General features: G+C 37.3%; 1 protein-coding gene across 1 annotated transcript in view; it reads right to left on the bottom strand.

Moving 5' to 3' along the window:
• Positions 1-13818: 13818 nt before the first annotated feature.
• LOC131064395 (uncharacterized) overlaps positions 13819-17355 on the bottom strand; it is an 82849-nt gene continuing 79312 nt past the window's right edge. Inside the window, exon 3 of the mRNA XM_057998526.2 lies at positions 13819-14766. Coding sequence (XP_057854509.2) covers positions 13954-14766 — 813 coding nt within the window. The 3' untranslated portion in view covers positions 13819-13953. The remainder of the gene's footprint in view (positions 14767-17355) is intronic.

The raw sequence follows: 17355 nt of genomic DNA, 5'->3' as shown, positions 1-17355 counted from the left end.
TGGTAAAAGTATAAGATTGCAAGTACTCTACCAATTTGATATGCCTATGATTCAACTTTTCATGGGAGTTGAAGAAACTAAGAGCTTGGTTATCAGTATAAACCACAAATTCTTTAGGCAATAAGTAATGCCTCCATTTTATAAGTGCTTGAACAAGTGCATATAATTCCAAATCATAGGAAGAATACCTTTTCTTGGCTTCATTGAGCTTCTCATTGAAAAATGCAACCGGTCTATTGTCTTGACTTAGGACTGCTCCAACCCTATTCAATGGTGAAGAGTTTGTCAAAGCTTGCAAAAACAAGGACAGGTTGAGTAGCCACCTTTGTCTTCAAGAGTTCAAATCCCTTTTGTGCCTCTTTTGTCCATTGAAACTTACTTTTTACACCTCCTTTGATTGTATCAAGCATAGGTGCACATATCTCACTGAACCCTCTGATGAACTTCATGTAAAACTGAGCCAAACCATGAAAACTCCTCACTTCACTTGTTGTTTTAGGTGTAGGCCAACTGATTATTGCTTCCACCTTTGAGGTATCCATCTTCAAATCACTACTTGAGATTACAAACCCAAGATATACCAACTCCTATTTCATGAACTCACATTTCTCCAAATTGATAGTTAGTTGCTCATTACAAAATTTCTTCAATACAATCTCTATATGCCTAAGATGTTCTTTAAATTTACTAAAAATCAAGATGTCATCTAGATAAACAACAACAAATTTACCAATGTAATCTTTGAGCACTTCATTCATGAGTCTCATGAATGTGCTAGGGGCATTTGTGAGTCCAAATGGCATAACAAGCCATTCATAAAGACCTTATGTGGTTTTGAATGTTGTCTTCCACTCATCTCCCTCCTTGATTCTGATTTGCGGGTAGCCACTCTTGAGGTCTATCTTGGTGAAATACTTAGCACCCCCGAAATAATCCATCAAATCTTCAATTCTTGGAATAGGAAATCTATACCTGATTGTAATCCAGTTGATGGCTCTTGAGTCAGTACAAAGCCTCTGAGTACCTCCCTTTGGTGCCAAAATGGTGGGAACTGCACATGGGCTGATGCTCTTTTTTATTAGACCATTATCTAAAAGTTCTTGGATTTGCTTAGCCACTTCTTTGTTCTGCTCCGGTGTCATTTTGTAGGCTGCTTTATTAGGCAATGAGGCTCTAGGTATAAAGTCAATTTGATGAATTATAGCTTGTTGAGGAGGTAAAGTAGCAGGTGTTACATCACTTATGATCTCCCTAAACTGATTGAGTATTTTCTACACTTCATCAAGGATACAAACTTTCTTGTCCTTCTTTTCCTCTTTTGGTTTCACAAAAAGTGCAAACCCCACTCCTCCTTCTTTAAGGGTGTTCATGAACTCTTTCTCACCAACTAATAGCACATTTGAACCATTAGATCTGCTCTATTCTTCATCTCCTATGGACTGAATTTTATAGGTAACTCCATCTTTTTGAAAGGTGTAAGAGTTCTTCTCTCCATGGTGTATTGCTTTTCTATCAAATTGCCAAGGCCTACCTAGGAGTAGGTGGAATGCATCCATTGGCAAGATATCACACAAAATCTTGTCTTTGTGCCCTCCTATGGTGAACTCCACCCAAGTTTTCTCATTCACCAAAATATGTTGCCCCCTTTTGAGCCAAGTAACCCTATAAGGATTACTATGTGGGATTCTTCGTAGTTTGAGTTTGCTTACTAATTCTTCTGACACTATGTTATCAGTGGATCCTGAATCCACCACTACTCTACACACCTTACCTATGATCTTGCACTTTATCCTAAACAAGGGTCTTCTTTGAATAGTGTTGTCCTCATTTTTTTTTTTAAAAAGAAGGACCATTACATAAAAATTTTGTGAAAAAATGAAAATTTCACTCTATGGCACGCTTCTCAAGGCAAAATTTCGACTAATCCTTGGACTGGCTTAATCCTTAGTCCATCCTCGAACTACATTTCGAATTTCATCGCGTTTTGGATTCGTTTGCTATGTCTTTTCTTCAAAATCGGGTTTTTTCTCCCTGACTGCAGGTGGAGAATTTTCCTTGAACTGCAAGTTTTAATGATTTCCATTGTTTTCGTCTTTGTAGGGAAATTTTTAGCTTATTACATGTGCACTTTATTGAAAAATAAAAACTTGTAATTTGCTTTTTATTCCCCTTTGTTGTTTTTGTTGTTTTTTGGCTTTTTCAGTTAAAATAGGGATTTTTTGGTTAAGTTACAAGTAAACTTGTAATTCTTTCCAAAAACCCCTACTTTAATGGTTTTTACATGTAATAGGGATTTTAAACCCCTATTACATATGTGCAAGTAAATTATAACTTGTGGGGATTTTATTTCCCCTTTGCAAGTGATTTTAAACTTGCATCTCTCTCTAAAAATCCCGATTTTGCCTTGTAAATGAAAAAGTGACAATTTTAAACTTGCACTTTGTCTCCAAAAACCCGATTTTGCTTATAAAGTGCATTTTTGACATTTTAAACTTGCTATTTGGTCAAAAAATCCCGAATTTGCCTAACATGTTGAAAAAGTGAAATTTTAAACTTATTATATCCTCCAAAAAACCAGATTTTCATTGTTTTATGCAATTCTAACTTGCACTTTGTCTCCAAAAACCCGATTTGCAAGGATTTTTAGCAAATTTTTGTGGAGAATTTGTTGGAGGAAGGCGTTTAGGATTCCTTCCTATTTTCATGCATTGTTAGACACCTTTCATGCCACATGGAGGTTAAGATTGCTGGTTTTTTACTTTGTAACAGCAACAACGTTTTTTGCCATTTGAAATGCCCCGAATCAGCAATCTTATAAATCGGTTTTGCTTGGAATGATAAGGCATTGAGGGTTGAAGGAGATTCAAACATCTTTCACGCCATTTCTTTTACATTTGCTGCCACGTTTTTATACATAAGGCGTTTTTGCAAAAATGTGGCTAGGGTTTGTCATTGTGGATTCTCTCTATTTATTGGATTGTCTTCTTCATTCCAAGATTGATTGCATTTTTTGGAGAGGCATTTTCAGTTTGAATCAAGGTATGTTTTCCTTTCTTTCTTTCTTTCATTTTCTTATTTTCTTGTTTTCTTAGTTTTCCTTTCTAGTTGTAATTTTGTAAATATGTTGTTCTTCCCCCAAAAATCGGTTTTGTGAAAGATTTTCCCCTTGATATGCAATTTTTGAATTGCAATGTTCTTCCCCATTTTCCCTCTTTACTTGTATTCGGGATTTTAAATCCCAATTACAAGTTGGATGAAAATCATTGTTCTTCCCTTACGGTTAAAAGAATTTAACAATTTTTGGTTAAAATTCCAAGTTGAAAAGATGTGAAATACCCTTCCTTTCGAAATCGAGTTTTAAAAACTGGATTACATGTTGAAAAGTTCTTCCCATTTTCATGAAAATGACATTCCCGGATTTTCCCCTTCTTATTCATTCATGTTTCCCATATCCGTACTTTCCATTTTCATCAATTTCCGCAAGTCTAATTCTCATTTTCCATCCATTTCTCCATTTGCAAATTTACAAGTGTACTTGCATTCGGGTTTTAAAAATCCAATTGCATGTATGTTCTTTCCAACTTGTATACTTACGAAAATTTCCCCAAGATCCGAAATTGGTCAAAGTCAAGATTTTCCCATTTCCATTTATTTCCCCTTTCTCTCACAAAATCGTGAAGTTCAAGAATCGAAGTTTTTCCCATTTGAAGAAGGAAGAATGTTACTTGCAACTGAATATGATGTTGCCTTAACACTTTTAAGTCTGCATCACAGTATTCCAGGTTTTCAATCAATGTCAGACTTGTTGTCATCTCCAATTCAAAAAAAGATGAAGTACAAATATGACAAGTATCATAACAAAGTTGCACCTTCCCAAGTTTCTTCCCCTTTGGATCGTATCAGAGATACAAAAATAGGGCATGTGAATATGTCAGAGTTTGTCAAGAGGGCGGAAGATCCACAAGATAACAATATGCAGCGGCTGTTGGACAGCCATATCCATCATGCATCTTCCTTCCCGGTGGCTGCCCTAGAACCTGAATTTGTTCTCGCTTGCACCCATCATTTTGACAAAGAGACCAAAGTCATCAAAAATGATGATGGTGAAGCAATAATCCGTCTTGATGGAGATATAATCGAGAAGGTCTTCAAAATACCTCACGCACTTGTTTACATAGAAATCTCCAAAGAAAGTGCAGCTGAGTATTACGTGAAGAGAGAAAAAGATTGTAAGCGACATATCAACAGGTGGATCCAAGAACCACGAGCCTGCTTCTCAAGGTGGGCTAAATTGTACCACTATGATTTCAAATGGGAGATAGGAGGCACCATAACCCTTCTCAGCAGGATGATGGGCCTTGAACACTCTAATGTTTTTGAGCCCTAGATGTACCAGTTCATCATGTTCATAAGGCAGTCTCATCATATATCATGGGGAGAAGTCATTGCGATGCCTTGTGTGAACAACTTGCAACAGACCCTTCTACCATGACTTTCTACATGAAGTCATATTTGGTATACTTGGCAGCATCAATTAGACACTTTCCAGGTCTTTCTACCAAGGGTGATCGCTCACTTATACCAGTTTGGGAATATTATGATCAGTTGTCGTTGAGACCCAGCAGACTGCATTTCAGAAGAGTCCAAGATGCATTCTTCAATTACTTCATGTGTCAGTTTGACAGAACTCTGAGGAACAAAAAGGTATCAGATGAGGCATGGGAAAGGGTGAGCAAGTATGGATGCTTGTTTCTACAGTTCCCCACCTTTACCTATATGAGAATCGAATGCTATAGTGGTCAGCCATATATGCTTCCTAGATACCCAACTGATAGGATCATTCTTATGGAGTTGGGAAGACAGATCATGGCTGTCCATACTTTTCAGTCTGCTAAACACAAGGTTGGAATGGGGATCTCTACAACAAACCCATTAAAAATTGGCCGGTACTCTCTTGTCACATCCATAAAAGCTAAGGCCATGGAGACTGAAATGCTGGAAATTAAACTAAAAGGTTTAAACCTAGAGTTGATTTTGATTACTGAGGTATGAAGGAGAAGATCAAAAAATCCTTTGTGCATGTGCATCGCATTGAGGATATTTGGATAGATCTCCGCACGGAGGTCGAAGTTCTGAAGATGGATTACTGCAGGCTCACTGTTGAGCAAATTGTTGATTTGAACTTGGTAGATATCCCACAAGGGATGTTTGACGATGGGCACGTACTTGATCCTGAATATATTTCACGAAGGGTTGAGGAAGCTCCACTTCCTTTGATCCAATGGTCACACAAAGAGTGTGTATCCATCCTTGAGAGATTTCAGCCTATCTTGGCTAACACCAACACATGGCTGAAAAGTAATGTTGTTAGACTCGTAAAAATCAAGATTGGAAAAGAAGATGATTCTACGGGGCCTCTTAGATGTAAGTCTGAGATTCAGGTTGACAATAAGGAAGGTTCATCATCTTCGGGCACAAGGATCAAGTTGCGAGTTAGTCGGGCAGTAGTGCTTCCTCCTGAGAAAACGACAGTTCGTGGGAAGGAAAAATCACGATTTCATGTTCAGGTGGTTGATCTAGATAATCCAGAAGAAGGGCAGCAATCTGATGATGCTCCTAAGTCTCCAGTTTCAGACTCGCCTCATGAGATCATTCCCCCAGTTTCCATTGAGACACCTCTTTCTCCTCCTGATTTGCTTGTGGATGAATCTCTTCAGAATGGTATTCCCATTTCAGCATACGAGCCACCTCCTGATCATCAACAAAAGAGTGTGTTGGAAGTTCCTGAGGATATTCCTACTTGCATCTAGTTGTCAGAAATTGATACTTCCACTTCTGATTTTGAAGAGTTTATGAGGCAATCTTCATGCCCATTGGTAACTGAGCAAACCGTGGTCGCTGTCCAAACAAATATTTCTCCAAGGATGACCACTGTGATTCAAACAGAAACTGCTTCTCCTTTGCCTACAGCTGCTACTGAAGGGGAGTTAATGACTTTGCCTCCATGGCTTAGCTCTTTTACTCCAAAAAGGAAGAAGCAAGAAATCTCACTTGATGCCTTTGATTATCAGCAACGAAAACAGTCTAGATCCAAGGTTGCTAAGAAGGCCAAGACTATCTCCATAGTAACCGTTGACAGTAACAAGATGAAGGTAGCTGAAATTGTAGAACCCATTGCAGATAAGCCACTTGAAGAAATGTCAATTGCTGGTTACGAGGATAGAATTGGGTAAACAAACGCATGAGGTGATTAAACATGATGCTCAGTTTTCTGTAGCTTCACTGGTACAACGGTGTGATGAAATTCTAGCAAAGAAAGACAAGCTATAAGAGGAAAACAGACAACTTATGGCAGTTGTTCATAAAATCACAAAACCTGTTGCTGAAGGGAGTAACTCCATAGGCTCTTCTGGTTCCCAAGAATCAATTCGTGGAGTGGAAAGGGCTGCTCAAAAGGTACAAGCACTGGATTTTTGGGTTGATCAGCTTCATGATCTATGTGCATAGGAAATGAAAGACATTTTTCGGATGATGTCTAAGTTGGAAACCATTGAGGAGAAACTGGATCAGACTTCTGATACTTTCAAAAAGAATCTGGAAAGTGTTGAAGAAAGTTTGACAATTTGGCGTACCATGCCCCAACAACACCTGAGTGTTTTACAGGAGCATGCCATCATCTCTTCCAGGGTCATGTACTTGGAATTTGAAGAGCTTCTGGAAAACAAGGCCCTTGTTCTTAAATCCCTCATTGAGGAGATCGGTGATGCAAAGAGATTCCGAGGTGAAGTTTTATTAGATATTGTCTCCCATTGTGAAAGGGATTCGTGCAGCATATTAAGTCAGGATGGAGAGTTGATTCCAAAAGAAGAAGTTCTTGCTGATTTACAGATGAGGATTCATAATGAATGTAGGAGCGAACAATTCTCGGCCGCTTCAATTCAAATGTTGATGAAACACCAAGTCTTCTTGCATGAAATTCAGTCCATCCTAGATAAAAACTGCTCTGCGCTCCTTCGGTGTCATGATACTATCGTGAAGACCATGGTTGTTGCCAAGAACACCCATGAACCGGATCCTGAGGAACTACAAATGATCATCCAGAAGTTTAAAGGATTTGTGTCTTCATGTGCTGCAACTTAAGTGTTTTTCAACACTTAATTGTATTTTCCCACTTTTGTAATCTTTGGTTGTAGTTTTCCTTTTGACAAGTTAGATGTAAAAGTATTTTTGTAAAATGCAAGTTAACTCATTACTTGCACTTTTGTAATTAAATGTAAGGCAACTACAAGTTGTGTTCAGTTAGGACTGTAGTTGAAATAAGTCTTTGTTAGTTATTAAAGTCTTAGTTAGTTATTGTATAAGTCTTGGTGGTTGAAAGAATTTCTCAAGTTAGTTAGGATCCTCCCACCTTTTTCTCATGACTCCTCTCCTATAAATACTTGAGGGGTCTATTGTAATTTTTATCTTTTGGAAAACAAGCCAAAAACTCTGCCAAATTTACAGCAAAGAAGTCTGAGCTTTCATGTGTAAATTCAAGAATTGAAAGGAATAGAAGGAAATTGCTCAAGCTTTGAGTCTTTGTGCTACATTCTTGAGTTTGTGTTCAATATTATCTTTCTTGCAAGTGTTTCTTAAAGAGCTTAATCACATCTGATTTGCAGTCTTTGTGCTGCAAGTAGTTGAGGTTAATATAGATTAAAATAAATATTTTGTTGAGAGAAGCTGTAAGTCTTTGTGCTTTCAATTGTTCTTAGGAGAATTTAGGAGTAGATTTTGTGAGAAATAGCTGTAAGTCTTTGAGCTTATACTACTTCCCATTCTTTTAAGTACAAAAGAATAAGATATTTCAGTCTTTGAGCTATTATAATTTGTTCTTGATAGAATTAGTATAGAAAAGGGTAGATAGGACTTCATATAATCAAGTCTTTGCGCTTGATATTGTTGTCCTGTCCCGAAAGAAGTGACGGAAGTCTTTGAGCTTTCAGGAAATTTTATTTCCTTTCTCTCATTTCATTTTCAAAGTTGTTACTGCTGTTTTATATCAAATCGCTATCATTTTCTGTGAAGAGAAAATGATATTGTCTTTCGTGAACGAAGAAGAAAGATTGTTGTCCCATCCTATTTTATTTTCAAAGTTGCAATTAGATAGAGGGAGCCTTCCCTTAATTAGGAGAGTTTTACTCACACGCTGTGGTTGAAACCACAATTTTGTATATTTCCCCAAGTGTACAAAATTTTCAACCAACAACTAGGTTCCTCCTTCACCGGTTCTTTGATCAAAACTCTTCTTATCATGAGGTTCTCTCCAACCTAGGAATCTAAGCTCACCTCTGGTGTCTGCATATTTGTTGCATCTTCTTGTATATAACTCACTCTCCTTTCACCTCCTTGGGATGAAGAAGACTTCTCAGGGCATCTATAGGCCGGGTGTCCAAGTTGATGACAGTTGTAGCACTTCATTGTGGAGAAATAGGACCCTCTTCCTGATCCACTAGACCTTTCTCTACTAGAGTTGCTAGATCCCCTTCCTCTATAGCTGCTCTATCCCCTTCCTCTATAGCTGCTCTTGCTATTGGAATCCCCACTTTGCTCTACCAACTTGGATTCCCCTTGGGATCTTTTGTCTACACCTCTTCCACCATAGCTACCTCTATGACCTCTGCCATCTCTTCCCCTACCTCTGCCTCTATTACTTTGCTCTTGTTTCTTTTTACTCTTCTCTTCCACCTTGAGTGCCAATTAATAGCACTTGTGGACAGTACTAGGACACAACAAGCTTAACTTCTTTTGGATATTCCACCGCAAACCATTCAAGTACCTGACAACCTTGATGCTTTCATCTTCTACCACCTTGGATCTCAAACACAACTTCTGAAATTCTTCAGTGTAGCTGCTCACATCTAGTTCTCTTTGTCTCAAATTGTGTCTCCTCTTGCGTAGTTGGATCTCATAGTCTTCAGGGATATAGGCTTCTCTCACCTTGGCTAACATTCCTTTTCAAGTGGCAATTGGGTTCTTACCCTCCTTTTGTCTCTCCTCTCGGATGAACTTCCACTAAGTCAAGGTTGCTCCTCTCAATCTAGATTTAGCTACCTTCACCTTTTGGGCTTCACTAACTCCATCACACTCAAAGTGATTCTCTAACCCTTCAATTCACTCCATAACTACTTTTGGTTCCCTTTTTCCACTAAAAGGTGGCACTCCTTCTAGGGACTTACCCCCTAAAGGTTTGATGGCTCTAAGGAAAGGTTCTTCTGGCAAGATAGGATCTGGTTCAAGTGTACCATCCTCTTCTACCACTTCTCTACCCTTTTCTTCATTGACTTTGATAATCACCTTCTCCGTTTTGTCTTCTACTTCACCTAGTTTGTTCTCCAATCGTTCCAACTTTTCCTTGAGGAGCCTATTCTCTTCCTCTTGGTCTTCTACCCTTTTGGCTAGGAGCCTATTCTCTTCCTCTTAGTCTTCTACCCTTTGGCTAACTCTGCATTAGTCACCATTTTGAAACTATTTTCACCCACTGACTCAGTCTCTGACATCAACTAGTTCCTTCCCAAGTCTTAACTTGCTCTAATACCACTTTGATAGGGAGAATCTCTCAAAGAAGTGCAATTTGGCTTATACACTAGGAATAGATCTCATTATGGGCTTCCTTGTTTGTCTTATGTCCTTCTCTCCTTGCTTGAATCAATCCCAACACCCAACTCCTTTGGATAACTCTCTACCACTTAAGTTGCTCCAGTTACTCAAGTCTAAGGTTAGAACTCACAGGAGTAAGTTCAACCACTAACATTCCTAATGCAATGGTGTTCACTTGCAGGGGACCAGGAGAGGTGTGAGATGGTTTGTCAACCCCGACCATGTGGTTTTGGTGTTTGCTCCCTTTCATTTCTCTATCGCTTTCATAGATTCCTATTTTCAAGGCCTAGTAGCCCTATGAGCCCCTTTTAGCCCTCCTTTCTTGGTTTTTGCTCTTTTGCATTAAAAACTGCCAAATAACCCCCCAGAAGCTTTTGTGATCCGAATACCCATTTGGACACTCTTCCCAATTTTGGGGATGAGGTGGTCTATTTTGTCCATATAGGTATGGCCCCCAAAATGGCCCTTTTGAAGGGTTTTAGGCTTGTAAGCTTTCACCTATGGGGTTTACTATTCTCCACTCCATGTCAAACCCCCATACGGAGCACTGTATAACATCCAACTTCAATGCCAATCACTTGGCACTATTGGATTAGATCACCCCTGCAAGAGATAGGAAAAATAACAGTCATGTTCCTAGCAGGGCTATGGCAGAGCTTGCCTGGGGCATGCTTTCAAAAATTCCTCAAAGCAATTTCCAGGTCTTGAAACTTTGCATATACATTGTACACAAACTCCATTACTCGAATCCCAAGGGCCATAGATAAAACACAATGGGAATTCAAGTTGGAGCCATTTCTACGGCTTTAACCCCTTACTCAGGGCGAGAGCAGTGAAACTAGAAAGAATTTCAAAACACCAGGTAAATCTGCCCAATGAAATGACACAAGTACTTTCTAAGCACCACAACAACACAGACTAAGCACCCATGAAGGTACAATACGAAATTCAATCCATCTAGTACAGGCTGTTATAAGCAATTTGACAAGTTTTTGTGAAAATCGGGAAATTGCTTCAAGTTGCTTATTGAGAAATTCAATTTCAGTTCTTCCAAATCTTCTACAACGTTTTGAGAGGCCTTATATATGCCTAATCAATCAAAACCAACCACCATTCGGACCTCTAACTACCAATTTGAGCAAAATGTTGTCAGGCAAACATGACAACTTTTGCTCCACAATGCATTTTTACAACTTCTGCATATCTTCACACTCTTGACCCCTTAGGGTGGTTTCCTAACATCAAATAAACATTATCAAAAGCCTTATGAGGCCTTACAAGGAGTTTTACAAAATTTTGCTAAATGATGCCATTTGAGGCTTACAAAGGCACATTGGCCAAAACTGAGTAAATAAGCTAAGACTAAAGACAATCAAACTACAAACAACCTCAAAACACACTTTTGGATTCTTCAATAGTCCTTTATTCAATCATTGACCCAATGAGGATCATTCACTCCAAAATTTGAAAGTCCATCAAGAAACCTTAGGTGCTCTTGCACCAATGAGATTCCTTGCCCAAAACAATCCGATCAAGGCAAGGATACTCAAAAATAGAGAGCATCCTTTGCTTCCAGATATTATAGTTCTGGCTGTTGAACTTTTGATTGCTCTTTAACATGACATTCATCAATGATGCCATCCCTCCTATTTTCTTATGCACGAAAAATGAGTTCAAATTCCAAATTCAAAACAAATTGTTTTTTCTGTCAAAAAAACAATCAAAATAAACCTTCAGCAGAAGCTGGTACAAAGAATCTGGACGTTGATTTCCCTGACACGGAATTCAAGGCACAAAATTTCAAGTAAAATAAAAACTGCAGAAAAAATTGAATAATTTGAAAAAAAATATCAGAAAAATAATCTGAAAATAAACTCTAGAAGCGCCCAAAAAAAATTCAAAACTGAACTGGTCACCAACGAGCAGAAAACCCACGAAAACTAAAAAAGTGCAAAAAAAAACCGTCTAAAAGATGCGAACCAAAAACCCTAAGTCCAAACTCAATGTAGAAAAAACACAGCAAAACGTGCTGAAGCCTGCGAAAAATCTGTCGTGGAAATTGCAAAAATTGCTAAGTATGAAAATCACGAAATTTCTTTACAAACAGTCGCGCTTAGAAAATTGTGTTCTGAAAAAACACGCCAAAAATCGCGTGGGATAAAACGCGCTGCTCAGCAAAAAACCCTTGCCGAGAAAAAAAAACGTGCAGAGAAAAAATTGTGACCACAAAAAAACCCTCGACTACAAAAAAAACCCTCGACCAAAATAAAATTTAAAAATAAAACTCCAATCTGCACTTCAAACCAAAAACACTAGATTTTTTTCATAAAAAAATAATTCTGGAAATAAATTTCAGGTAGCTAGGGCACGAGAGATCTTTTGAGGCTCGTCACCTGCTCTGATACCATGAAAATTTCATTGAACAAAATAATCGGATAACCTATTCAAAGATATACACACGTATATATGGAGATTACAAGATGACGTTCTAAATTAAGAACTAGTCGTTAAAGTGAAATCAAATAAGCTAAATATAGCTTAAAAAGCTAACTAAACAAGCTAAATAAGTCGACTAAAAAGCTAAATAGCTAAATAAAGCTAAAAGCTAATTAACTAAAAAGCTAAATGACCATTAAAAAAGGAACTAAATATAGGTGACTAAAATATAATTAAATATTCTAATAAAGTTGGTCTTGTAGTCCGTGAGTTATAGAAATTAGAGAAGAATGCAATTACAAGACTTTACTTTCTGTAGCTTATAAAACTGACTCTACAAAAGGTAATGCAGAGTTCCGTTCTAAATTCTGGTGTTAGAGGAATTAGAGTCTACTGCAAATACAGGATTCCACTTTCCACAGCTATACTTAACTGACTTAAAATTTAAATAAATCAACTGCATATTGGCACAAAGAAATCTGCTTGTGTTGTCCTCCATCTTGTTGTATATCTATGTGGTTAGAACAGCTATTTTTCCCTTGCTTGGTCAACCATGTGAACAGAAAAATAAGTTACAGAAAAACTCAAAAGTTCATTATATTTATTCTTGTTATTTTCATATTTCAGACTTCAGTTGCGGATCTTAAATTTGCTGCTCTTTGGAATTCTCCTTTGAGCAGTTATTTTGAGCACTGACTGCTACAGAATTTTTTCCATTATTTGGTTTGGCTGCTTCTGACTTTTTTCGGTATTGTGCTTGTGCCATTTAGCAGAAGCCTTATTTGGATTGTTGTGGCCTATCGTTATCTTCATTTCCCCTTATGCTTGTGAAGTTTTCTAGAATCCACTTTCATTCTTGGCAATGGAATTAATACCAAAAATTTACAAATAAGGAATCTTTTATTAAATGCCTTTATAGATTTTGTGGATTTTGCTACGGTAATATCTATTATGTTCATTCTTTCATGGCATTTATCATAGTTATTTAGGCTCCTAGTTCCTGGAAATTGACTCAGATGTTCCTCCAATCATTCAGGAGATGAAAAAGTTCTCTCCTGGTATATTTGTGGGATAGGACAGACACAACAGGAGGGTCTAAATTTTTTATCAAGGCAAACATATCGCAAGCAACTTCAGAATATAAATTAAAAATTCTGATCAAGTTTCATCTGAATAAGTTATTTTTATTGAAATGGCAAAATGTAAATGGTGCATTTATACAGCCAAAATCACTAATATCGTACACAACATGAAAACAATGCATTATGACATCTAGTTTATATTCATTGTGCATATTACCTTAAAATATGATTCCTCTTTCCTCTTATTGTATCATTTAGTCCTTTATTAACATATCATTTCATTCCTGCGATAGAACCAGCACGAGTGGACCAGAAATTTGGTTTACAAAGTCATCCACATAGTATCAACAGTTACTCTGCGTAAGTATATAATTGGCATTGAAACTTGATTAAAATATGTTATAATCCGAAAAGTATACAATGAGGTTTATGCTAGGAACATTTTAAAATAATCCTCTACGTATATGATTAAACATGTGAAAGAAAACTATTTTGAACATTTAAGGCTTTCCATCTATAATGGCTAATCAATAATTGATAATCACATTAATTTTCTACTTTTGTTAGTAAACAACATTTATACAATGAAACAAAGATGAATTGAACTCATTCAGAATAAGCAACAGAAAGGAAGAGCAAGAGTGTGACACCAATGCATGGCTTAAGCCAAAATCAAAAGAATTGATAAGCTACCGAAGATCCAAGTGAAGCCACAAAATTGGGGGCAAGAGGAAATCTTTTAATTGGATAACAAATGTCTGTCTTTATATCATAAACCAAAGTGACAAAGATGACATCATAGAGACCAAGTGAACCTAAGCATTAGTGCAGGTATTTGGGCATTTCTATTTGTCACATGCACTAATCCCGGTTGCAGAGTAAAACCTTTTCCACAGTCAATCTTGAGAAAAGCCTCCAGTTGAATTTGTGGAAGCTCATCAGGATGATAATTCATCTCCTTGCTCCTACGCATGCTGAATGGATCTTGCCTTGATTGGCCTATATTTATACCCCAGCATAAACCATCCTCAGGAAATCCTGAAAGGCAAAGAGCCCACTGTAAGGACTTTCTACCTGCTTCCTGCAACCAACCTTCCCTTTCCATTTGTAACCACCCACCAATTCGCATACCCTCACTGAACTCTGCATCTACTGAGAAAGCAACTGACTGTGTTGAAATCCCCTTAGAATTGGAATTGTCTGCTAAGCCTGGAGGTTGAGTTAAAAATGAACTAGATGAACTACCACAGCTCTTGAAACCTTTCAAATGAATGTTGGAAAGAATAAGTGGGCCAATTTCACTCCACTTAAAGACCCTTGAAGAGGAACAAGGACTGGGCCAATATCTATTTAAACCAGAACATGCAAATTTGATGCCTTCTGAGGGTTGGAACAATAGTTGTCCAATGGTACTCAAACAAAGAGGACTAACTTCAGCCTCTGAAAAGCCATGCGATGATGAGACCCGTGATATATCTCCCCAACCAGAAAGATACTTTCCAATGGAAAAAGAAAGGTTTGGTCCCTTGATTGTAGCTCCAAGAGCAGACCCTTGACAATGTCTAAAAAGTTCTGGCCCAGTAGCAAAAAATCCTGTGAGAGCTTGGTCCTGCAAGAATCAAACATCTATTTATAATATCAATTATTGTCACATATCAATACAATCTGTTAAGTGTTCTTAAACAAATTCGATCAACTCTAAACACTAAGCATTCTTATAAGAAAATATATCTTCAGTGTTCTCAAATGAGAAGAATGACATATCGTAGCTGTAAATGGAAAAAAATCAACCTTTTCAGTCATTTAAAAAAAAAACTATCTTGTTTAAGCATATTATTTGAAGCCTGTCCACAATATCTCAAATTCTACAGAAAGGCAAAGGTTGCATATTCAAATGCTACACAACATAATTTACCATAACATACAAGTATTGCAAAGGGCATCACTCACAGCATTGCCCAGAATAGAAGTTAAGGAGGCGGCCAACTCACTGAATCAACAGTAATCTAAACACTGAGTTCAAAATAACTTAATGGATTACAGGATTATCTTAAGTACTACATAACCTTTAGATATGTCGAGTAACTGAGAAATTAAAAGTCAGTACTTGAAACTTCTCAATTCAACAAATAATATCTCCATGTAAATTGAATTGGAGATGAGAATATTAAGCTCAAGATCCAATGCAGTCCACCCCTTGACTCTCAAAGTTCAGTCCAACTAAATCACTTTCCGATGCAGCCGAGCCCAAGGTCTCCATTAAGGGATGCTCAGGCATGCAGCCAAACATACAACACATGAACACATGCAGGAAAGGAGGTCTATTTTATTGATAACAAATGTGGTTTACAAGTCGCCGTTGTGAATACAATGAGCACTTTGGCTCTCATTCTATCTTGTCTAGCTTATTTGCTATGGCATGGAGGCCAACCTACATTTAACTATTCACTAGAACCCAACCTGGCTAACTCCAACACTACCATTGGCCATCTTAATTATAGGCACACACCATCTTTGCATCCAATCAATTCACAGTAGGATTTAAATCTACCTACCACTATCTACAATTATTTGCCCAAAACTAGAACATCTTAGAATGACCATTGTTTGTTGGTGATTCCATGGACACCTAAAAACCTTTATTTACATAGTCCATGCAAAGGCGGTTGTATTTATAACAATTGTTAAAAACAATGGTCTACCATCTAATCACTACCCCAAGGCATCAATCCCATCTAATGCATCCTTGTGCCTTCTCCCTTTCACATGCGGTCCCTTCTAACCATGCCCACTACATGATCTCCTACAAGTGCTTAACTTTGCATGCTCTCATGCCTTGCACTTTGTAGCCCATGTTTCCTTTCCTGCACCTTGTGGGCAACTTCCTCTTTATGCCACGTCCTTGTAGGGCCTAGGCACACTTAACCCTGTAGTGCAATGGCCCTCATGCACAATCTCCTTTAGAGTCAAAACTCCAAAAACCAGCGTTACCCAGAAATGCATTTCCGGCTCCAAAGCCCATGTTTCAGAAACTGTCCCCATTTCGGGGATGGCCGGAAATGTTTCCAAGCTGTCCCCGATCCCCGAAAATTTCTGGAAACCGTCCCGAAAACTCGAGGATGGTCAACTTTTTCCCCGGGGACCGTTGACCGTCCCCGGGACGGCAAGGGATGTCCAAGCTGTCCCATATCATCCCTGGGACCTCTAGCTGTTTCCGGCTTATAGGGCAATTAATTTTATTTTTTAATAAAAAAATTCAAAAAAAATATTATTATATGGTATAGAGACTAGAGAGCAATTGAGTTTTTTTTTATAGAAAAGTAAATTAAAAATTTCTTTTAATTTTTTAGAATCGCTTGTAAATACTAAATTATTATAATATTTTATTTATTATTAATTAATAATTATCAACTTGATAATTATTAATTAATAATAATTTTATAACATTATTATAAAATTAGGGGCAGCAACAGTGACAGTGACATTGACTTGGATCAAGATTAGGGGCAGCAACATACTATTTTTGTTTTCATTTTGACTTAGAAGTTTGAGACTTTCGGACTTTGTCACTTTGAGTTTCTCACTTTTGACATTACATGATACACTGATACATGGTAGTTGCTATATGATATGATACTTATAGCTCTTCATCTATTACTTTAACTTTTCAATGTTTTATTTTGTTGAAAGTTCGAACTTGCAGCCTTTGCTTATTTAAATATTTTGATATATGATACTTGATAGTGTAACTTCTCATTGTTTCAATGAATTATATCTATGAATGTATGAAATTGAAATTTCAACTCTTATTTGATTCATTTGATCATGATTCATGATGCTATCCTATGTTATTAATCTTATTCTATGGTGATTCGATTTTATAATTTATTCGGTTGATGCCATGTTCTTAGTTCTATGATGATTCGATGAATGATCAATGATATTAGTATATTACATAATTAGAATTAGAATCAAGACACTAATTTATAAATGTTATTATGTTGCTATTATTAAATTTCATATATATATATATATATATATATATATATATATATATAGCTGTCCCTTGCTGTCCCTATTCTGGGTAAAAAAAAAACGTCCCGGAAACTTGGGGTAACATAGCCAAAAACCAAAAAAAATGACCATATGTTTTACTGCAACAAGGCCGTAATCAATCCTATGATACCCTTGAATCAAA

This window comes from Cryptomeria japonica, chromosome 5 (assembly GCF_030272615.1).
Source record: "Cryptomeria japonica chromosome 5, Sugi_1.0, whole genome shotgun sequence".
Lineage (NCBI taxonomy): Eukaryota > Viridiplantae > Streptophyta > Pinopsida > Cupressales > Cupressaceae > Cryptomeria > Cryptomeria japonica.
The sequence above is the reverse complement of the archived record's forward strand: the minus strand, read 5'-3'. Positions and strand labels throughout refer to the sequence as shown.